This window comes from Chenopodium quinoa, unplaced genomic scaffold, assembly GCF_001683475.1.
Source record: "Chenopodium quinoa cultivar QQ74 unplaced genomic scaffold, ASM168347v1, whole genome shotgun sequence".
NCBI classification, from domain to species: domain Eukaryota; kingdom Viridiplantae; phylum Streptophyta; class Magnoliopsida; order Caryophyllales; family Amaranthaceae; genus Chenopodium; species Chenopodium quinoa.
The window spans coordinates 1,290,956-1,313,945 of NW_018742418.1; the positions used below are offsets into that span (position 1 = coordinate 1,290,956).

General features: G+C 37.1%; 4 protein-coding genes across 5 annotated transcripts; 1 reads left to right on the forward strand and 3 right to left on the reverse strand.

The window, feature by feature from the left end:
* The first annotated feature begins 940 nt into the window (after nucleotides 1–940).
* LOC110708518 (U-box domain-containing protein 19-like) lies at nucleotides 941–3,582 on the forward strand. The gene has a single exon (XM_021886656.1). The coding sequence runs from the start codon at nucleotides 1,276–1,278 to the stop codon at nucleotides 3,328–3,330; it is 2,055 nt and encodes a 684-aa protein (XP_021742348.1). The 5' UTR covers nucleotides 941–1,275; the 3' UTR covers nucleotides 3,331–3,582.
* Nucleotides 3,583–3,656: 74 nt separating this feature from the next.
* On the reverse strand, nucleotides 3,657–6,424 carry LOC110708537 (equilibrative nucleotide transporter 1-like). The gene is made up of 4 exons (XM_021886679.1): nucleotides 6,332–6,424; nucleotides 5,987–6,248; nucleotides 4,990–5,527; nucleotides 3,657–4,537 (listed from the first exon to the last, which is right to left on the reverse strand). Exons 3-4 carry the CDS (start codon nucleotides 5,513–5,515, stop codon nucleotides 3,822–3,824), a joined length of 1,242 nt encoding a protein of 413 aa, XP_021742371.1. The 5' UTR covers nucleotides 5,516–5,527; nucleotides 5,987–6,248; nucleotides 6,332–6,424; the 3' UTR covers nucleotides 3,657–3,821.
* A 94-nt stretch (nucleotides 6,425–6,518) lies between these two features.
* LOC110708546 (equilibrative nucleotide transporter 1-like) lies at nucleotides 6,519–8,511 on the reverse strand. Of its 2 annotated transcripts, XM_021886701.1 has the most exons (3): nucleotides 7,969–8,511; nucleotides 7,567–7,869; nucleotides 6,519–7,429 (listed from the first exon to the last, which is right to left on the reverse strand). In XM_021886701.1, the coding sequence occupies exons 1-3, from the start codon at nucleotides 8,081–8,083 to the stop codon at nucleotides 6,708–6,710; spliced, it is 1,140 nt and encodes a 379-aa protein (XP_021742393.1). In that variant the 5' UTR covers nucleotides 8,084–8,511; the 3' UTR covers nucleotides 6,519–6,707. The 2 variants fall into 2 exon arrangements, with proteins under 2 accessions (XP_021742393.1, XP_021742382.1); XM_021886690.1 differs by having other exon boundaries at nucleotides 7,567–8,511.
* A 922-nt stretch (nucleotides 8,512–9,433) lies between these two features.
* On the reverse strand, nucleotides 9,434–12,479 carry LOC110708527 (equilibrative nucleotide transporter 1-like). Its single transcript, XM_021886667.1, has 2 exons — nucleotides 11,794–12,479; nucleotides 9,434–10,494 (listed from the first exon to the last, which is right to left on the reverse strand). Exons 1-2 carry the CDS (start codon nucleotides 12,329–12,331, stop codon nucleotides 9,779–9,781), a joined length of 1,254 nt encoding a protein of 417 aa, XP_021742359.1. The 5' UTR covers nucleotides 12,332–12,479; the 3' UTR covers nucleotides 9,434–9,778.
* Between the last annotated feature and the right edge of the window lie 10,511 nt (nucleotides 12,480–22,990).

The following is a 22,990-nucleotide window of genomic DNA, read 5'->3' on the forward strand; positions in this document are numbered from 1 at the left end:
ACCCCTTATTTCCATCCACTACCATTAACAAGCTACAACCTCTAAAATTTGGATCTAAAATTACAAGAAACAACATGCGTTTATTCCAATTTTGTCTCTGCTCTATATTCTAAACAATTGAAGTCAAACCTTACTTATATTATCAGCTGCTCATAAATTAATAATAATACAGTACGTTCTTACATTATATGGTACCATGTTGCTCCAACCTGTACACTCCGTGCATCATGCCGATGCCCCCATAATTTTGTTGCCACTCTTCATTATTAATTTATTATTTATTATTACAAGAAATTTCCGAACGTCATCATACATAATTACGAGCCATTTTGTAATGTTCTTAATATATTCAATTCTATTTTATGCAAACGAAAGTTGATTATTGAGTAAGAATGCCAAATGAGTACAATCTATCCATATGATTTTCACTTTTTATTAAATTTAATTAAATTTTTATTAACTTATAGTAAGAATTAAAAAAATTTAGTTGTAAGTTGAACGAACCTAATTATCTTTTATTAACTTCGCTCTATCAAAGCTTAAATGATCTTGATATTGTCTTATATGAACTTAAACAAATAATTAATCTATACATACATAATCTTAGCTAAAAGTAAGCTTCTTTTTTTTTTTTTTTTTTTTTTTTTTAATAAATGAAAATAAAATGAATAAAACACATCTTCAATTCGCCTATACCAAAATACTCGTAACATATACTCCGTACTTCGTTTCTCCGGATTGATTGGCATAATCTTTCATAAATTTCTTAAGTTTAAAGAAAGACAAAGTATTTATTTCCCCTGAACAATAGCTAACTCTCACAAATTTGTCGGCTGCGCCCTTCGCGTAAGCCCATCACCATGCACATACAACTCAAGTAACTTCCTCCCTTCTCACCCCCACTCTCTCTCTCCTCCACCCCACGTGCCCGGCACTCTCCTCGAACTCTCATTGACTAATCATGTACCAACACGTGTCTTTCGATCGCCATCTCATAAATCTAACTCCTAGGATTATAAATTTGCCTCAACTCCCAAACGTCCTTTTCATTCAATCCAAATATCCAATCACAAAAATTCTAGGATTCATCTCATGCAACGGTCGTGCCACTAAGCAATACAACACTCTCAAATTTATCGCATACAACGGTTGCACCAGTAGATAATACTACCCTCTCAAATTTATCGCATACAACGGTTGCACCAGTAGATAATACTACCCTCTCAAATTTATCGCATACATCGATTGTGCCACTAAGCAATACAAACCTCTCAAATGATATATAACTCGAATGAGTCTACTCGCCGGACATTGTATTTTCCGGCAGTGAAACCATGCGAATCAATTTCCCAAACTACCCTTGTCAACTCTTTACTTTCTCTATCCAAAAAAATCTCCAACTATAAACCTCCTCATTTTACCTTCACCTCCAACAAGCGAAATGTCAAGAAGGCCCTTCGCTTGATCCAAGTTCTTCAGCTTTTCTTACAAGGGGTAAGAGATGCTGGAGGTTTTGATATGATGGGCAATTTAGTCAATTCGCCTCTTTTAGACCTCCACGTGGCTCTTCAGAAGCTTGAGTTTGTGTTGCAAGACTGCACGCGCCAAGACGCGCGTGTGTGGATGCTCATGAAGTCAAACTCTGTGGGGCGGCACTTTCGGGTTGTTTTCGAGGCAGTGGCTGCTTCCTTGGATGATCTCCCCTTGGACGTTGTTGGTGCTTGTGATGATGAGGTGAAGGAGTTGGGGTTGTTTTTGATCCAGAAAGTTAAGCAGGCCCATTTTGAGGCCCAAAGAGAGGATGTTTGGGCTTCGAATCTGGTAAAATCGGCTTTGTACCGGTTTGAGGGTCGGGTCATACCCGACCCGAGTGAGTTTAGGTGGGTTTTGGATTACTTGGGAATCAAGAAGTGGGCAGAGTGTAATGACCAAGTCAAGTTTCTTGAAGAGGAAATCGGATTTGGGTCGGGGCCCGCTGCTAGGTTGATGGGTCTCATGGTGTATTGCCGTTGTGTGTTCTTTTATCACATTGATGGTGATGCTAGAAGAGTTGAGGATGCAAAATTTGACTACAATATAGGTTGCTTGAACCCGGATGATCTCAAGTGCCCAATATCACTAGAGATCATGGAGGATCCGGTGACGATCTCAACGGGTCAAACTTATGATAGAGTCAACATTGTGAAGTGGTTCAAAGCAAGCAACCCGGTTTGCCCGAAAACGGGTCAAAGGGTTCAAAACTTAGATTTGGTGCCTAACTTGGCTCTTAAGGAGATCATCAAGAAATATTGTTTAGAAAATGGGGAAACTTTCCCCATTCCTAAAGATAAGGGTGCTAGCAAGAAGAGTAGCGAAAGTGACATGGCGGTTTTAGCTATCGAGGAAGCTACTAAAATGGTGGCTGATTTTTTGTCACTTAAGCTAGCAATGGGAACAATAGGAGAGAAAAGTAAGGCAGCCTATGAGATTAGACTACTTACTAAAAGGAGTGTATTCAATAGGGCTTGCTTCATGGAATCTGGGGCAATTTCATACTTGTTGAATCTTCTATTATCTAAAGATTCAACTGCCCAAGAGAATTCCATGGGAGCCTTGTTGAATCTCTCTAAGCACCCTGAAATCAAGCCCGTCATTGTTAACAATGGGGGCTTGATTTTGGTCGTTAGGGTGCTTAAGAATGGGATTAAGATGGAGGCAAGGCAACACGCCGCTGCCACCTTGTTTTATCTATCCTCAGTAGAAGAATACCGAGGATTGATTGGAAACAACCCGGATGCAATTCCTTCTTTAGCGGAATTGATCCGGATTGGTGGTGATCAAGGCAGGAAAAATGCCTTAGTCTCCATCTTTAGTCTCCTAATGCTCCCTAGCAACCATAACAAGGTGCTCGAGGCTAAACTTGTCCCTCTTCTCGTGAGCCTCGTAGGCTCTATGGAAATTAGCGATAATCTTATAGTTGATTTCTTGGCAGTGCTTACATCTTTGGCTGAAAAGCCCCATGGAGCTAGGGCAATATTTCGCGCTAAGGCCTTAGATGTTGTCATAAGGTTAATGTGCTCACCTTATTCCGATTCTTCCAGACTTGGAAAGGAGAATTGTGTATCACTGTTGCTTGCAATGTGTATAAATTGTGGAAGAGAAGTGGTCGAAATTTTAGTGATGAACACGTCTCTAATGGGAGCTTTGTACTCCCTTTACGCCGGGGGAACTTCAAGGGTTAGCAAGAAGATCAGCTCGCTCATCAGCATTCTACACGAGTTCTCAGAAAGAAGCACAACTCGCTCCATGCCTCGTGCTTTATCACACGAAAATTTTATTCATGTGTGGTAAACTAAGAGCCTGATGCATACAGATTCTTCATTTTAATTTGTAGATATATACATACCATTTGATGATATTGTAAATCATATGTTAAGAGATTAGCTCAAATTTTTGAGAGCTAATCCCAGTGTATGAGTTTCCATCTTTTTCGTGAAGCTCATTTTATAGTTTCCATAGCATACATACACATTTATCAGCAATTGATGTAATGTAAATTGTAATTGTTTTGACTACATTTATATACAAGTGAAAGTCTTTTCTAACTACATAACTCTTGGTGTAAAAATCTTGGTTTTACTATGCTAGTACTTTTTTTGTAATGTCCAAACAAAGTGTAATTTGAAGTATTAGCTAGATACGTACAATTAATTTCAGAAAGTGAAGGTATACAACTATATATACATTTACTCTGCATCATAACAAACATTAATTATGTGCATAAAATTACACAAAAAGGAGCTCTTGCTACCTTTAATTTTGAATGTCGTAGTACTTGTTTATCATATAACCCAAAACCAAGAAAAAATTGAGCCAATAGCTAAGCCAAGAATCAAAAACACCACAACCAAAATCCCAGCTGTTTCAGAATGTTGAAGCTGTACCATTTTGGGAGTCAAAATCATGAGCACGCTCGCAAAGTATCCAGTAGTAAACCCCAACAACGATGTCAAGCTTATAACAGGAATTTCAGTTCGGAAGAATTGAGGACCATGTAAACATCCTAAGTACAGTGGATAAAACAACAGTCGCGTGAAACTTGCACCCAAAGCAATGTTCGCATTCTTAAGAAGATAGACAGCAGTCAAAGACTTGCCAATCAAATCGAAAACATTGTAACAAGTAATTAACAGAATCGCATACCAATCCCCAAGAGCTGTCGAATGCACATCTTCAGTAACAGACCCTGGGAAAATTGACAGGGCAACAATATATACGAGGGTGATCCCAAAACCATACCATCTGATTTTCTGTATGGTTTCCCAAATGGAAGCAGACAAAGGCAATTCCTCCTGAATGAGTTCCGGCTCATTTCGAAGCTTGCTGTTGTGGTGTTTGATAACAGGAAGTCGACTTACCACATTGAATAAGATAAAACATATAACCATGAATAAAATTGCGACGATGAAGTAAAGGATGGCACTGTTTCTTAACCCATCGTTGCTGCCTTGAGGATATACAGCTTTGGTAAAGATTCTCATCAACGAAACAAGGACACCTACGGTCAATAAAACATACATATAATACGTTACAACTCTAGCTTGTACCGTAACCACATTTAAAGAAAACCATAAAATTAGCTAGAGAGCATATATTCTTTCCATCCCACATAATAAAAGGCTATCTTTAGTTGGGAAAAAAATGTTTTTATTTTAAGGAAAGCTTAATATTCCCATTTTAGTCCAATTTTTAGATTGAATTAAATTAGAAATTTCCCATGGTTAACATTTTCCTTTTGTAAAGACAAAATGCTACTGATAGAGATGGTACGAGCATAACATTTTCAAGGCCCTACTGATAGAGATGGTATGATCATAACATCATATAATTTATGCCATAAATGCATAATTTATAGTAGTTAGCAGTTAAATTAATAACCAGAAAAATAAAAAGATCAGCAGTCAACTAATTCTGAATCACAAAATATTTGATGACTGAAAGCGCCAATACCTGAGGCAGAAGTACCAGAAACAACAGCCTGCATGTATCGCTCCGGCAACTCAGCAGCAGAACCAATGATACTACCTTGGACAAGCGCATTGGCGACACCAGAGAGGCCCACAACTCCAATAGTCACATAAAATCCATCATAGAGTCCACTTTGTCCCCTAATGTAAAACCAATCCATCAGAGGCACCACAAGGAGGGCTATTAAGAAGAGGCCCAAGCCGATGTTGATACGAACATAGGCATGGAACTTGCGGAAGCAGAATACGATGAGGAGGAGACAGAGAAGAGACACAGACTGGTAAACTACAGCAAAGATTCGATCAATGCTACGATCAGGGTAGAGGTAGTTGAAGTAGTCTACAGCTGTGATGAAGGCGTTCCAAGGGAGTAGCATACCTGTTCCTAGTATGAGGTAAATTATATAGGCTAAATTGAAGGAGTCATGATTGGTTATGACATCGTCGCCATTGTTTGTAGGTGTGGTGTGGTGAAGAAGAGAGACAGTGGCTTCTTCTTTGGCTTCCATTTTTTCAATTAGCTGTGAGTTTTTGAGTCACAAATAAATGTGTGTTAAGATATTTAAAGGACTAACTTATGGAATGTGTGTTGCATGTGACATCTAATTTTTTGTTTTTGTTTTTTTTTTTTTAAAGTAGGTAAGAGGAAGACCCTATCGGACTTAAACCTCTCACAGGTCTACCGAGTCTAAGTTAGCGAGCAAGGCTCTTTGAAATTGCGGTAGGAAATCTATCTATATAAAAAAAGAGTATCAGTATGTATTATTCAGCTACATAAAGTGTTTTGGTAGTATTTCTAAGGTTATGGATAAGTCTCACATAAATTTCTCTAGTTGATAAATTATAACAAAATGCCCCACTATTAAGTAATGTACGGAGTATTGTCTAAGATTCACTTGTAGTATCTTATATAGTTATATATATATAGTCACTATCTCTAGCATATAAACAAAAATTAACAAAAAGAGTTAAGTCATTACCGTATCCCACTTCCTGGGCTGTATTAGTGGTAAAGGTGAGAAGCTCGGAGCGCTATATTCTGATCCATAAGGTGTTTACGAGGGAGTCACTGAGTGCAGTGTTGAACCTTGTGAGCCATGGCACTCGCATTAGCTGCTGAGGACAGCTTGTCAGTGTGCTCAAGTCATCAAAATGTAACAAATCATCCATGCCAGCTACAATGTTAAAGGCCAAACACTCCAGAACTCGCGATTAGCTTTCTAGAATGGATGTTCTGAAATCCTGTCATGGTGAAATATGCAATTCTAGTTAATGAACTAACAGCTAAATTCAATGCAAAATGCATAAGGAGTACAAAATCTTACTAGAGTGTGGCTGTTTCACTCCCAAGACGTATTTGTAATAAGTAGTTCAGCACGAACTGTTCCTAACAAAGTCGAAATTCTATCACATGGTGTTGGCCAGTTCATTATATAGTTGTTGTAAATTATAATCCATATAGAAGGAAAAACAATCAAAAGATATCTAAGACATTTGAAATTACAACTCTAATAACGAGACTTTTAAACCGAAGGTTTACTAACATGTAATAAAACATATCTCACAGAAATTTTACAAATTACTCGCAATTCTTTCATCCTGCGTTTCTCATCAGAAATCAGGCATGATATCAAACTTACAGAGAAAATGTACTACAATTGGCTGTACCAAATTCAGGGCAAGGCTTCACAACTTTTCAGTTCAGATGACCCAAAACCAAGACACAACTGAGCCAACTGCCAAGCCAACTATTAAGAACAGAGCAATCAAAATCCCCGCTGTTTCTGCATTCCGAAGTTGGACTGATTTGGGAACCAAAATCATAATGCAACTTGTAAAATAACCGTTGGTTAACCCCAACAGACAAGTCAGCAGTGTCACAGGAATCTCTGTTCGGAAGACTTGAGGACCATATAAGCACCCCAGATACAGCGGATAAAACAGCAACCTAGCAAAACATGCAGCAATTGCAACATTGCCATTTTGTACAGGATATACAGCAGTAAAAGACTTGCCGACTAAATCAAACACATTGAAGCTGGTGATGAGGAGAATGCCAAACCAATTTCCAAGTAACTCAGAATGCACGTCTTCAGTAATGAATCCTGGAAATATAGATAGGGTGACAACATACATGACGACAATCCCAATTCCATACCATTTGATTTTCACCATTATTTCCCAAACTGGACCAGATAGAGAACCTTCCTGACCAGGTTTCTCCTCGCTTGCAGCAGCCTGTGCTCTGAGCTCATTGTAGTACTTGATAACAGGAAGTCTATGCACCATGTTATACATGATGATACAGATGATCATAAGGATGATTCCAACGGCAAAGTACAGGATTGCACTACTCCTCAAGCCGTGGGTATCTTGTGGGTAAATGGCTTTAGTAAAGATCCTTAGAGATGAAACAAGTACACCTAAAGAGAGATATGCAAATTTATACCAAGTAAAGTCAAATGATACCCGTTTCCAATTTAAACCTTAAAAGCACATGCCATCACCAACTTGAAATAGAACCAAAACTGAGCAACAAAAATAAAGAAACCAAATTTACCTGAGGCGCCAGTACCACAAAAAAGAGCCTGCATATAGTGGTCTGGCAACTCTCCAGCAGACCCAATAAGGCTAGCTTGGACAAAGCCATTAGCCATGGCGGAGAGGCCAACGGCCCCAACAGTGATATAATACCCAATATACAGCCCACTTTGACCCATAATATAGAAAACATCCATAAGAGGAACCACCAAGAGGGCCAACAAGAAAAGTCCCAAGCCCAAATTGACGCGGACATAGGCATGGGACTTACGGAAGCAGAAGATGAGGAGGAGGACAGTGAAGAACATCACCAGCTGAGAAACTACAGAAAAGGTTCGGTCAACACTACAGTCAGGATATAGATACTGGAAGTAATCGACAGCCGTGATGAAAGCGTTCCATGGAAGAAGGTAACCTATACCTAGGATGAAGTAGATAATGTATGCCAAGTTAAAAGAGTCTTTTGGGATCTTGTTGATGATGTTTGAGTCTCCAGAGAGATGGAGAAGAGATACTGTAGCTTCATTGCCTGCCATTTTTTTGACAATATACAAGAAAACACCATGTACTTAAGAGATGGAGCAGATCTGCAGTTACTACATTGAGAAGAATGGATCAAAATAAAAACAGAAAAATAGAATAACGTTTACTTAAGACCAAGTTAAAAGAGTCTTTCGGGATCTTGTTGATGATGTTTGAGTCTCCGGAGAGATGGAGAAGAGATACTGTAGCTTCATTGCCTGCCGTTTTTTTGACAATATACAAGAAAACACCATGTACTTAAGAGATGGAGCAGATCTGCAGTTACTACATTGAGAAGAATGGATCAAAATAAAAACAGAAAAATAGAATAACGTTTACTTAAGATTTGGTCATAGAAAATATGCATATTTTTTAATGGACTAATTTAGAAACTAGTGATGCAAGGAGGTGACGGCAAAGAATTATCTTTAAATATTTAAATGAACCAATTATTGGAGGTTTGGACTCCTTTGGAGGGGCAATTACAAGAAAGCTAAAAATTTGGTCCTTCAATTACGGAGTATAGATTATGCTAATGTATAAAAAATTATATATTGTAATTCATGGGAAATTTTTTCATATGAGCTCAACACCGTGAGAGGGGGTTACCTTCTAGGAACAGATTACCTTCTCCCATGGAACGCCTTCATGGCTTCATCACGTCAGTCGATTACTTTCAGAATCACTTGGTGTAGTATCATCTGACAAAAGCTGAGACTTGGAATAACATACTGTCAAGAATAGGGAAAAGGAGATTTGAACCTTGTCACTTTGATCTTTATAATTAGAATATCAGCAGGTTAATGAGTTTTAATCTGAGATGTGCAGCAGGTTATCGAAAACGAAAACCAGAACAAATTGCTATCAGATCAAACCATCCAAAACCAAGGCACTGTTTAACCAGTGGGAAAACGAACTAATTAGAAAGCCATAATCAAAATACCTGCAGTTTCATATAGATGTTGGATGGTTTCAGTAGTCAAAACCAAGCACAGATGAGTACAAATACAATAGCTATTCAATTCAGCACCATCACATGAATCTCAAGAGCTATTTGAGTTGGCACTTACTTTGTCCAGACCGTTTACAGTAATAGAGCCAAACATGCACTTAAGGTGACAACCTTGGATCACCTTTTAGGCATAGCAGCATAGGACAGAGTACATGCACTTACTTTGTCCAGACCGTTTACAGTAATAGAGCCAAACATGCACTTAAGGTGACAACCTTGGATCACCTTTTAGGCATAGCAGCATAGGACAGAGTATGTGCGTTTTTTTTTTTTTTTTTGGTTTACAATCATCTCTTATGGAGCTAGATACATTAAATACTTCATATTTAATTTGGCCAAGTGAACCAATTCATAACAAGAAAAGATGAAGGTTCTAGTTCTACTATACTAACCACAAAAGGGATAAACAGTGAGGACGGGCACATATACAAGAATATAATTTTCATAATATGCAGAACTGAATGAAAGTTACACTTTTAAGAATGTAAGGAAACATATCTTACAGAGCTTTACAATTTGAACAATTACATCCCTGAGTTACCCCATCATGATGAGATCAGGCATGAAATAAGCTAGGATCATTCGCCCCTCTCCATTTCCAACTACACAAGGGTTGACGATGGATCTCTAAATTATAATTTAAGCTGAGACATACCAGCAGATTACACAGCGTCAGGTAAAACAAAATGCTACTGGATCAGATGACCCAAAACCAAGACACAATTGAGCCAGAAGCCAAGCCAACTATTAAGAACAGCACGACCAAAGTCCCTGCTGTTTCTGAGTGTTGAAGTTGGACAGTTTTGGGAGCCAAAATCATCAGAACACTAGTAAGATAGCCATTTGTCAGTCCCAACAGACACGTCAGCACTGTAACAGGAATCTCAGTTCTAAAAAACTGAGGACCATGCAAGCATCCCAAAAAGAGAGGATAAAACAGCAACCGAGCAAAACAGGCACCAATGGCAGCATTTGCATTTTCAAGGAGATAGAAGGAAGTAATCGCCTTGCCCACTAAATCAAAAACATTGTAGGCAGTGATGAGGAGAATTGGGTACCAATCCCCAAGAAGTGTTGAATGAACATCTTCAGTAATGAAGCCTGGAAATATGGATAGAGTCACAACATATATGACTATAATTCCAATTCCATGCCATTTGATTCTTCCCATAATTTCCCAAACAGGACCAGATAAAGAATCCTTCTCTTTGTTTGCCTCATTTACAGCCTGCAACTTAAGCTCATTGTAGTATTTGATCACTGGAAGTCTATGTGCCACATTATAAAAGACGACACAGATGATCATAAGTACAATCCCAAAAATGAAGTATAAGATTGCACTGTCCCTCAAACCATCGATATCTTGTGGATATACTGCTTTGGTAAAGATTCTAATAAAAGAAACAAGGACACCTGCAGTTAATAAGGAAATGCAACTTAGTTCAGCAATCATTCAGAAAAGAGAGCACAGGTGAATCTAATATGAGCATAGACTTCCACTAAAATGCCCATTTTTTGGAAAGCATGCAATGTATTAAGTTGATTTATGTCTTAAAATCTGATTAAGTAGTCCAGCACTGGGGAACTTTTGTCACCATCAAAAGACGAATGCTAAATCCTAGTTGCAACTCATGCCGATGCTATTTCTAAAGGGATTCTACAGAATTCAAGCTTAGCTTTCCTAATTAATTACTTAAATCCATCGATGTAGCTTGTCAGCAATGTGCCTTGCGGCTATGCCTCCCCTTCCCATTTCTTAAGAACTAATAAACCATCAAATCACCCACAGTTGATCCAATTTTGCTCGCTTGTGACTTGAACATATTAGAGATATGAGCCAATGCACAAACAATGCTTATAGCCTATTGAGCCAAAATATATTTTACAAATAAAATTAAATATTTTTAGTTTTGTACCATTAAAAGAACATGAATACATGATATCAACATGCTGAACATACATTTTAGGCCTAACGACAAACAACTTAATAACTTTATAACCATCTAAAGCAACATCTAGAGATCACCAGCATTTCAATTGATCATTTGCTTTACACTGCGGAAACCATTGATCCTTTTAAACAAAATCAGCTAAATTCCAAGATAGAGACATTGAGCATAGGAACAAAATTCAGCACCAGCATTTCTAAACCCCATCTATCCGCTTCTTCCAAACTAAAGCTTCCAATTACTTCGACAACATAAATCCAATCAAATTCCAGGTGCCAACCCTAAAATGGCAATAAGTATCATACTAAACTAGCAGACAAATTTCTCAACAAAACAATCCACACAGCTGAAAATCCACATAAAATCTACCCCTAGAAAGGTAAGTAAATTAACCTATTTCCAATCTCATCCCTCAAAACATCACAAGTCAATCAAACTCAATTCATTTCCAATTTCATCTCTCAAAACTTATACCCAATTCCAATGTCATCCTTCAAACTTAGAAACATTTACAATTTCATCCATCAAAGTCAAACCTAATACAAATCATCAATATATTGAGACTCTACTCCTAACCAAAAAGTTCTCAATTCTCAGCAAATCCACCAAGAAAATGATCAAAATTAACCACATTAAACAAAAAAGAAGTAATTCATGAAACAAACAAAATCCCATTTCCAAATTCATCCCTAAATCATCAAAATACCCAAAAAAATTAAAACTTTTAGCACCCCAAAAAACATAAAAGTCAATAAACACAAACCTGAAGCAGCAGTTCCAGCAACAACAGCCTGCATATATCTCTCCGGCAACTCACCGGCGGACCCAATAAGCCCACCTTGGACCAAAGCATCAGCCAAGCCCGATAGGCCCAAAGCACCAACAGTCACATAAAACCCATCATAAAGCCCACTTCGGCCCTTAATATAGAACACATCCATTAATGGCACCACAAACAGGGCCACAACAAAGAGGCCCAAGCCCATATTGATCCGAACAAATGCATCGGATTTCTTGAGAGAGAAGATGATGACTAGGAGAGAGAAAAGTCCTGTAAGCATGTAAGCAACGGCGAAGATGCGGTCAACGCTCTGATCAGGGTAAAGGTAGTCAAAGTAATCGACGGCTGTGATGAAGGCATTCCATGGGAGTAAAAACCCAGCTCCGAGAGTGAAGTAGATGATGTATGCGAAGTGAAAGGAGTCTTTTGGGATGTTTTTGGGGGCTTCTTCGCCGGAGTTGGGGTGGTGGAGGAGAGAGATTGCAGCGTCGTCGACGGCGGTGTTTACGGCGACTCCCATTGTTTGGTGCGGAAGAGAGAGATGATGATTGGTGGGTTGATTGCTTGTTAAGTTGTTATTGGGGAGAAGAAATTAAGGAGAAGATTTGGAGTTACGTAGTGCGTAGTCTTTTGTTGGTGGGGAGAAAGATAGTGGGGTCGGCAATTGGATTTCGAATTCGACTTGGGTGTACAATTCTCATAGTCCGTCCACTTGCTGAAAACTGCATCATCTATTTGCAATTATCTCTCGTTTTCGTATTAATCACAACACTTTCCTTTTACATACGTTTTATATTAATTGCAACACTTTTATACTTGAAAATGATATACCATTATTTTATAATTTCTCTCCCACTAATCTCACTTTTACAAATATTTTATTATTTCTCTTTTCTACTAACCTCACTTACACTACTTTTTTATCATTTCTTTCTCATACTAACAATACTTTATATTATAAAAAATCCTCTTTTAAGCCCCACCTTATGAATTTTCTTAAACTTTGTGAAACCCTAGTGTTGCGATTAATACGAAACGGAGGGAATAAGTCTTAGCAGCACCCTTTTGCAGCTAAGATAGCTAAACCATGCCCTATAAAATGAACATTTAGTAAAAAAAATATAAACACGTAAAAAAATGAACATTCAATAATAAAAAAAAATGAACATTTAGTACTAAAAAGCAAACATGTTAAAAAAAATGGTCATTTAGTATATTAAAAATGAACATGATTATCATATAATCATAAAATTGATGGACCACGACCTTAAAAATGAACATTTAGTTGAAAAAAAAAATTGTGAACACGTTAAAAAAAACAATTAGTAATAAAAAAAATGAACATTTAGTAATAAAAAGGAGCACGTCAAAAAAAAAATTGACCATTTATCATACAATAATAGAATAGATGGACCATACCTAATAAAATGAACATTTCATAAAAATATATGAACACTAAATAAAATGAACATTTAGTATTAAAAAAAATACGAAAAAAAAAATGAACACTACAAAAAAAAATTATGACATTTAGTAAATTCAAATGAAGATGATTTTCATACATTCATATAAGCTCAAATTAATTATTAATAATTATTAACGAAAAATAAAGATAAAATAAATCGTTAAAATATGTTCATTTTTATGTACTAAATGTTCATTTTTAGTGTACTAAATGTTCATTTTGAACAAAATGTTCTAATTTAAAATACTGCGTGTTCATTTTTATTTTATTTTTTACAAAAATTATACACAAGTTCGATTGTAATTATTTTAACTTTAAAAATTTGAATATCCACCTTAAATCTAATCTTGATTCATCATAAAGATAATAATTATCAATCTATAACATGGTAGATTAGGAATCACAAATGAAAAATTGATAGAAATCAACAATTTTATAACATTTACATAAAAAATAAATATAAAAATAAAAAAAAAAAACTCAAATTTACCTCAAGATTCTCAATCGTGACGAAGATGATGACGATGGAGAATGCTACAATGGTGACAAATTGGAAAATATCTGAAGTAGAAGGACAAAGAAGTGTAAAGATTAAAGGAAAGCAAAGTAAGAAAGAAAATTAACTTATAAGGAAAGGAAAAAAAGAGGAGAGAGAAAATGTCGAATAGAGAAGAAAATAGAGGAGATAGAAAATTAATAGAGGTAAGAAAGAAGAAGAGAAGGAGTTAATATAAAAAGAAGGGGGAAAAATGTATGTTCATTTTTTAAGTGTTATATGTTCATATATATAGTTGTTGTATCTAGCTTAGCTGCACTAGTGTGTAGCTAAGAATTTGTGCATCTATTTGTACTCGTAATTACCAAGCAAAGCTGGTGGAGTTGGTGGGGAATTCACCTTGTGAATTTGAGGTCACGAGTTCGAGCCCCACCAACTACATTTGCTTGAGAGTAGTGGGATTTCCTTACCTCCCCCCTTCACTCTCAAGCGCTGAGTTGCAGAGCTGGGCTAGCTTAATCTGTGAGAGGTGCTGGTTCAGTAGGGTTCTTCATCTTACCTTTAAAAAAAATCATCTATTCGAAATTAGGTGATGAGATAGGTAAAAATCAGATAAATAGATTATACGTTGCCATTTGGACTTCACCATTACTAACACTGTCATTTTTAGTGGCAAATTCATCAAATTTAAACGAAAACCCTAAAACAAAGGAAGAAATAAAGGACATGGTTAAACATTAAGGGTAAGTGAGACTCCTTCCTCCACTTATTATTTCGTTGGTTCTCTATTTACTTTATTTTACGGATGTTCATGAGAGGTGTATACTCCGGCATTATTAAAATCACTGATTGAAGGAGGAGAGATAAAATAAGGTGAAAATTAGATCCACCAATAAAATTGAAGCTTGAAGGTTTTTTTTTTTTTTTTTAAGCCAAGCGGGGAATCAATATTATTTCAAAGATCAAACTCTGCCAAAGTCATAAGACTTTGGAGGAAAAAGTTCATACAAATACGTTCCGCATCAAAATTAGTTTCCCACCTAGACACTGAGTGTGCCACAACATTTCTGTTGAGTCCCTTAGGTTTTGATTGATAGTTTTGAATGATGACAAACAGCTATGGGAAACAGGTTTTAATAAGTGTTGAAAACAGTTGGTGGGAACCAGCTAACATAGAACACTGTTTCCCCAGACAAGTTATTACTTACATGAGTTTTCTTATTGAACTAACTTGTCTTTATACAGGGAACAGTTATATGATAAAAGTGTTATGTACTGGTAGGGAACCAGTATGTACTGTTTCCATGGTTGCTACGTGGTAAAGCAGTCACATACTCTTTATTGTGCATTAACCATGTTACATGTGCAGTAGTTGAGTTGATTCCAAGACTTGGAGCATAGAAGCCTTTCGAAGATATTTCGAAGAAAGATTGTTTGCTCATAATAGAAGTATTCAAGGAAGATTCAAGTCTTGAAGATTACATGAAGAAAAGACGATTTATGCTTTAATATGTTATCTAGGTTTTCATGTAATATGCTCCGTAGTATGCTTGCATGTTTGGGTTATATAAGTGCTTAAAAGTATATTGAAGTATGATATGAAATCTGGTACAAAGTTGGAACAGGTTTCATAACATGTTTCAATTCAGGGAACCAGGTCGGGGAACCAGGTTCACTGTATTCGAGCTGCCGTTTTGGAAAAAGATTTTACAAAAAGATTTTTTCGAAAAGATTATTTTGAAAAATATTTTGTGCAGCTGGAAATAAGATGAAATATTCTTGGTTACCTAAAAACTAGGAGTATTTATCTTAATTGATTCTATCTTTGTGATTAAATCAAATAAGATAAAAACTTTCCTAAAATTACATTATATCTTATTCTCTAAGATTGTGTGATTTAAGGAAACTAGGTTTTAGGAATCTAAGCTTATATAAACTCATCTTATTTCACATATTTCGTGTGCCTCTCCAGAAATTAAAGGAGCAATTATTTGAGAGCATATACTTAAGCACTAATCCCATTCATCAAGTCATACACAAGAGCATTCTAGTACTTAAACTTTTTCTCTTAATTAGCTTCGTAGAAGTGAGATCAAAGGGGAGTTCTTGATTCTTGTATTGAGTCTTTAACAAAGGGGTTAAAGGCTGGGTGAGTGTTTGTGAGTTCAAACACATTGGGCTTACGAGTGTAAGTCGAGAGCACACTCGGAGTAGAGTGTGGGGTTTGCTGGTTCCCGGAGTAGGGAACAGCAGAGTGTTCTTTGTCTTTGTTTTTCGGAGTAGATTAATAAAGAACTTAGGATAGGAGGACGTAGGCCTGAGTTGGCTGAACCTCGTTAAATTTGTTGTGTTCTTTATTGCTTTGTTTTATTTCGTTAAATTTGTTGTCTTCTTTATTGCTTATTTATATTCCGCTGCGTACGGGAACCAGCACAACTGGTTCCTCACACATAATCCGAAAAGAAGCAAAATTAGCCAACGATTACTTAACACTCAATTCACCCCCCCCCCTTCTTGAGTGCCCATTGAACCTTCAATTGGTATCAGAGCCTAAGCTTCTCGAAAGAGTAACATCTAGAGGAGTTAAGAATGAGTACTCAAGAATTAAGTGCAATCGGTTATGACAACAAGTCACCCAAGTTTAATGGAAATAATTATGCTTGGTGGAAGAACAGGATCCAGAATGTTATCATGGGTATTGATTATGAATGCTGGCTCGTAGTTAAAAATGGTCCTAATATCATTCTCAAGACAGATGTTGAGGGGAACCAGGTTCCCAAGAAGGATAGCGAATTGGTCATTGCTGATTACAAGTTGCTGGAAAAGAATGCTAAGGCAATGTCAATACTACAACAAGCAATAGGTGAGACCGAAACAAATCGTATCTCTGGCTGTAGTAGTGCTAAGGAGATATGGGACACCCTTGAACTTGCGTTTGAGGGAACCAGCGAGGTAAAACGGTCTAAAATTGATTTAATCATGTCTAAATATGAATTGTTTGCCATGAATAAAAATGAAAAAATCAATGACTGCTTTCGTAGGTTTATGACTATTGTAAATGATCTTAGATCTCTTGGTAAAAATTTATCTGACGAGGATCTTGTGAGAAAATTATTGCGTAGTTTAACAGATGCATGGACAGCCAAGGTAACAGCAGTATATGAAGCAAAGGATCTGTCTACCTTGTCTCTGGAACAGCTGATTGGTTCCCTTATGACTCATGAGATGCTGATTGACTCTAAGTCTGAGAAGGAACCAGCAAGAGGCATGGCGCTTAAGGGAACAGTAGAAGATGATGAAGATGAAATTAGCATGATTGCAAAAAGATTTGAGAGATCTCTTCGAGATCAAAGAAAGAATTTCAAAGGTAAGCATTTTAAAAACTATAAAAAATCTAACTCTAATTCTTCTTCTACAGGATGTTTCAAGTGTGGAGAAAAAGGACATCTTATTCGAGATTGTCCTAAGTGGAATGACAAACAGTCTAAATCCGGAGATAAACAAGCATACAAGAATGCCATGATAGCTTCCATGTGGGGAGACTCTGACTCAGGGTCAGATGAAGAAGAAGGATCACCCAACTCAGATGTTTGCCTAACTGCCTTTACAAACATCAAGGAAAACAGCACTGGTCCAGGAACCAGAGGGGGAACCAGTACATTCAACAAATGCTTTATGGCAAAGAAGGATGTACTACATGAACGCAAGGTAAGCTTAGAGCAAATTAGAGAAGATATGCATGAATATGATAGAGAAAATATGCTTGCTTGTATTGATTCCTTACTAGATGAATGCTATAAACTAAGTGAAACATACATAACTTGCAAAAGAGAATTAAAAGAAAAACGTGGTGAATGTAATATTGCTATTGCTAGTTGTGATCATCTAGAAGGAGTCTGTTATGAACTAAAAAATCAAGTAGCAGAACTAGAGGTTGAATTGGACAAGTGTAAAGTGGAACTAGAAAAGGAAAGATCGTTTGAACCAATTGATGGAGAAGAGGATCTGACCTCCTGGTTCCCTAGAGACTTATCAACCACTAGTGATACTCTTGATTTTTCAGTAGCTATAAGTAAAGCAAATTCGTGTACTAGAACTTCCTTGTTGAAGGCCTTTGAAACATTGGCTTACAACCTGGAAAACTCTCACAAGGAAATTGCTTCACTTAAAGCTGCACAGTTCACTGTTTCCCCTACAGGTACCAGTGTAGATGTCAGTAATACGATTGATAAGTATGAAAGTAATATTTGTGATTTGCATGCGGAAATCAATCAACTGAAAAAGGACAAGCAACCAGTGGTTGTTGACATGTCTATTGACTCTATGGTTTCAAAACTTAATCTACAATTCGAAGCTTTAAAAAGTAACTTTGATTTTCTTAAAGAGAAAAACGAATTGTTAACTAAAACACTTGAAACCAGAGAAAAAGAACTTAATGATAGTCATAGACATGTGGACAAATTATTGAATGCTCAAGAATCCTTAAATTACCTGACTTCATCAAGAGGAAACAGAGGAAAAGTTGTTCTTGGTTATACTAGACAGAGAACCAGGACTAACTGGTCTCCCAGAGAAACCACCTGGATCAAAGAATATCAACGAGGCAAGTATGTCATGACTAAAGAAATGCATGTGTGTTTTCATTGTGGTAAAAATGGACATAAGATACATGAATGTCCAGCTAAGAAAATTAGTGCTAATAAGAACAGCAAGGGTGTAAAATATGTGTGGAGAAGAAAGGATCAACAAGATGTTAATGTTGTTGAAAAGGGACCCAAGTATGTTTGGGTTCCTAAAACTAATGTTTGATTTGCTCTTGCAGGCTAGAGTGAAGGGAGACACCTATTGGTATTTGGACAGTGGTTGTTCAAGACACATGTCCGGGGATAAAGATCAATTCCTTTCACTAGTGGCCTTTGATGGAGGAAGTGTCACCTTTGGGGATAACAACAAGGGAACCATCACTGGTTTAGGTAAGGTTGGTAAGACACTTTCTAACGCAATAGATGATGTTTATTATGTTGAAGGCTTGCAACATAATCTCTTGAGTATTTCTCAATTATGTGACAAAGGTAATATAGTTGAGTTTCAAGCCAACCTATGTCACATAGTTAACTCACAAACAGGAGAACTTGTATGTGAGGGAACCAGGAAGCATGATGTTTACATTACCTTCTTAGATAAAATCCCTCAAGACAAGTCCATCTGTTTGAGAGCTGTTTCTGACAATAATCAATGGATTTGGCATAAGAGGTTTGGACATGCTAGCCTAACACTTCTAAACAAACTTAAAACACGTGACTTAGTTGTAGGTCTTCCTAACATTAAGTATGAAGCTGATAAAGTTTGTTCTGAATGTGTAAGGGGGAAACAGGTCAAAAATTCTTTTAAGTCTAAAACTGTTTTGAGTACCAGCAGACCCTTCGAACTTGTACACATTGATTTGTGTGGTCCCATGAGAGTACAAAGTCGAAGAGGTCATAGATATGTCTGTGTTATGGTTGATGATTATTCCAGGTACACTTGGGTAATGATGTTACACACAAAGGATGAAACGTTTGAAGAATGGGTAACATTGGTGAAACAAGTGGAGAACCAGCTCACCCACAAGCTGGTCTCGGTACAACCTGATGAAGTGATTGGATTGATGGATTTCACGGGGAACCAGTATACTGGTCCCACGGATGAAGTGCAAGCAGATCTAGGCCTACCAAATACTCCACCAGATGATAATGATGAAGTGCCTAGAGAAGAAAATGAAGATAATGAGGACTCTGAAGGGGAACCAAGTCCTGATGGTTCCTCAAATAATAGACAGGTAATGAGTTCAGGGGGAACAGAAGAAGGTACCACCCCTGAACCTGAGGTAAGTAATGATAGAGGAAACAGCATGAATGTGAATCCTCCTGGCTCCTCAGAAGAAGGAGAGATCCATGAACATGCTGGTTCCCAACTTAATGAGAAAGCACAAAACAGTCTTAATTTTAAAAGTTATAGATATCAATCTTCTCATCCCACTGATCAAATAATTAGTGATATAAATAAGGGGATTCAAACGAGAACAAATGTTTTTCAAAACTTTTGTGCTTTCTATTCTTTCCTGTCTAATGTAGAGCCTACTGACTATAAAATGGCATTGACTGATCCTGATTGGGTACTAGCTATGCAAGATGAGTTAAATCAGTTTCAGAGGAACCAGGTTTGGCACCTGGTTCCCCGTCCCAAGGAAAGATCAGTCATTGGCACTAGATGGGTCTTTAGAAACAAGTTAGATGACCTTGGTACTATAGTCAGAAACAAAGCAAGGCTAGTGGTGCAAGGGTACAATCAACAAGAAGGAATTGACTATGATGAGACGTTTGCACCAGTAGCTAGGCTAGAGGCTATTAGGATTTTAATTGCTTATGCTGCTCACATGAATTTTAAGCTGTTTCAGATGGATGTAAAGACTGCCTTCCTCAATGGATATTTAAAGGAAGAAGTATATGTGGAGCAGCCACCTGGTTTTGAAGATGCACTGTTCCCCCAACATGTGTACAAGTTGGACAAAGCATTATATGGGTTGAAACAAGCTCCGAGGGCTTGGTATGAAAGATTGTCCAATTTCTTGATGGCAAATGATTACAAGAGGGGAACAATAGACAAGACCTTGTTCATAAGAACCAGGGGGAAACACTTGATTGTAGTACAAATTTATGTTGATGATATTTTATTTGGTGCTACTAATCAGGTTTTATGTGATGAATTTGCTAATCTTATGCAGAGTGAATTTGAAATGAGCATGATGGGAGAACTAGGATTCTTCCTAGGGCTGCAGATTAAGCAAATGGATGATGGAATAATGATCCATCAACAAAAGTACTTAAAAGAGTTGCTGAAAAAATTCGGCATGGAGAACAGCAAAGCTTATGATACACCTGTTCCCCCATCTACAAAATTAGATGCTGATCTTAAGGGAAAAGATGTTGAAGCTTCTCTTTATAGAGGAATGATAGGTTCTCTACTTTACCTAACAGCTAGTAGACCTGACATTGTGTTTTCTGTTGGTTTGTGTGCTAGGTTTCAAAGCAATCCAAAGGAATCTCACTTGAAGGCTGTTAGAAGGATACTTAGGTATCTTGTAGGAACAGCAAATCTGGGATTGTGGTACCCCAAAGGCAGTACCATTGATCTTATTGGATACACAGATGCAGATTATGCTGGTTTCTTAGTTGATAGAAAGAGCACATCAGGTATGGCACACTTTCTTGGCTCTTGTCTAATTTCATGGGGTTCTAAAAAGCAAAATTCAGTGGCCCTATCCACAGCAGAGTCTGAATATATAGCTGCAGCTTCATGCTGTTCCCAGCTACTGTGGATAAGGAACCAGCTGAAAGATTTTGGTGTTATTTATAAAAGTGTTCCTATTTTCTGTGATAACACTAGTGCAATCAATATTTCAAAGAATCCTGTGCAACACTCCAAGACAAAACACATTGAAATAAGACACCATTTTTTAAGAGACAATGTGGAAAAAGGATTGGTGGAGATGTTGTTTTGTAAAAGTGAAGATCAAATTGCTGATATCTTCACAAAGCCTTTGTGTAGAGAGTCTTTTTGTAGGTTAAGAGTCCTTTTAGGTCTAGTTAGACTTTAGGTATTGGCTTCAATTACTTCCTTCAATGATTGGTTAGAATGGTATTCTCTTGTATAGTGTGTGTACATACTTATGTTGATATCTTTCAAGTGTTGTGTAGATGGTTCAAAATCTCAAAAGGATTGAGAATCATTGTTGTAAGAAACAGGTGAAATCAGGCTGAATTGCCAGAAACAGCGTGACATGGTTCTATACAGGTACCAGCAAAGGAAAACAGCAGACCAGCTCTGATATGTCATCCGATAATATCTTTTATTTTCGGAAGATTACTATAAGATACATCCTTTTGGAAGGAATTTATCTTATTTCAGTTATTTAATCCCATATAAAAGGCAAACATATCATATGCCTTATTTATAGTTGGTTGAGATAATTATGGTAAAAGATAATTACCAAATTTTTGATTTCAATTTAAAAATATCCTTTACAGTTGCTTTTTATTGGCTCAACTAACTCTTTTCTTTCCTTCTTCTCTCTTTGTGCTTCATTGTTAAAAATATACACTAACCCTTTGTGCAGATCATCAATCATCATCACTCGAAATTCTCTTTCTCTCTCTCGTATGCTTTAAATTCATCATTGTTCATTTGGTTACTGTTCACTCAAGGAACCAGCTCAGTCTCAGGGGGAACATCAGAAGGAAGCATAAATGTCCTTAAGCCCGAAGTTGGAGGAAATTCAGAAAAGTCAGAGTGAAAAGGATGAAATAGAGGTTGTTGGTTATTATGAGGAGACACCCACTGCTAAGACCATGGTACGAAGTAGAGTAACTCAATTAAAGAAGTTCACTGAGAAGGTGCAGGAGGAACAGTCCATTGACGCTGTTCCAGGAACCAAGAGAAAAAGGGTACCAGCAAGAACCTCCTTGCTTGATTGATGTGATTGATGTGATGCTAGTTTTGCACTCGTTATGCTGTTTCTGTTCTTGTTTCCTCACCCTCATGTTTATTCTTAAATAACTGATTTTGTTGGTCTGTCTACTTCTCTCCATTCCATGAACTTTCTTTTTGGATGGATTTGGGCTTCTTTGGTTGAACTTTGTTGGCTTGTATGAACTACTAACTCTGCTATGGTATGAACTGTTTGACTAATCTCTTTTTGCAGCATAATGCTTGAATGGTGGTTGATGCCATTGTATGGATAAGCACATTAACTTGTGCACATTGCTTTTACTTGTGGATACTTTTTAATGATGCCAAAAGGGGGAAGTAGTCTGAAGTTGAAGCCTAAGGTTTAGCTAGTTTAGATTGAGTCAGTTTGAGTCTTTTTATTTCGTATTTTCTATTTTCTGCTTAGGGGACCAGTTAGCCTAACTGACTTGTTCCAAAGAGTTTTGAGTCCTTGAAGTTTTTGACGGTTTTCCTTTTGAGCATGTTCACAGGTTCAGGAACTTCAAAAGTTTGTCATCATCAAAAAGGGGGAATTTGTTGAGTCCCTTAGGTTTTGATTGATAGTTTTGAATGATGACAAACAGCTATGGGAAACAGGTTTTAATAAGTGTTGAAAACAGTTGGTGGGAACCAGCTAACATAGAACACTGTTTCCCCAGACAAGTTATTACTTACATGAGTTTTCTTATTGA

Bases quoted from the DNA above. Each gene is read 5' to 3' on its own strand.
- LOC110708527 (XM_021886667.1), bottom strand. From the start codon at position 12,331: ATGGGAGTCGCCGTAAACACCGCCGTCGACGACGCTGCAATCTCTCTC. The intron at 10,495-11,793 runs GTTTGTGTTTAT...TATTAACTGCAG, and splicing joins TGCTGGAACTGCTGCTTCAG to GTGTCCTTGTTTCTTTTATT.
- LOC110708537 (XM_021886679.1), bottom strand. From the start codon at position 5,515: ATGGAAGCCAAAGAAGAAGCCACTGTCTCTCTTCTTCACCACACCACA. The intron at 4,538-4,989 runs GTATTGGCGCTT...TATTGACCGTAG, and splicing joins TTCTGGTACTTCTGCCTCAG to GTGTCCTTGTTTCGTTGATG.
- LOC110708546 (XM_021886690.1), bottom strand. From the start codon at position 8,083: ATGGCAGGCAATGAAGCTACAGTATCTCTTCTCCATCTCTCTGGAGAC. The intron at 7,430-7,566 runs GTAAATTTGGTT...ATCTCTCTTTAG, and splicing joins TTGTGGTACTGGCGCCTCAG to GTGTACTTGTTTCATCTCTA.
- LOC110708518 (XM_021886656.1), top strand. From the start codon at position 1,276: ATGATATATAACTCGAATGAGTCTACTCGCCGGACATTGTATTTTCCG.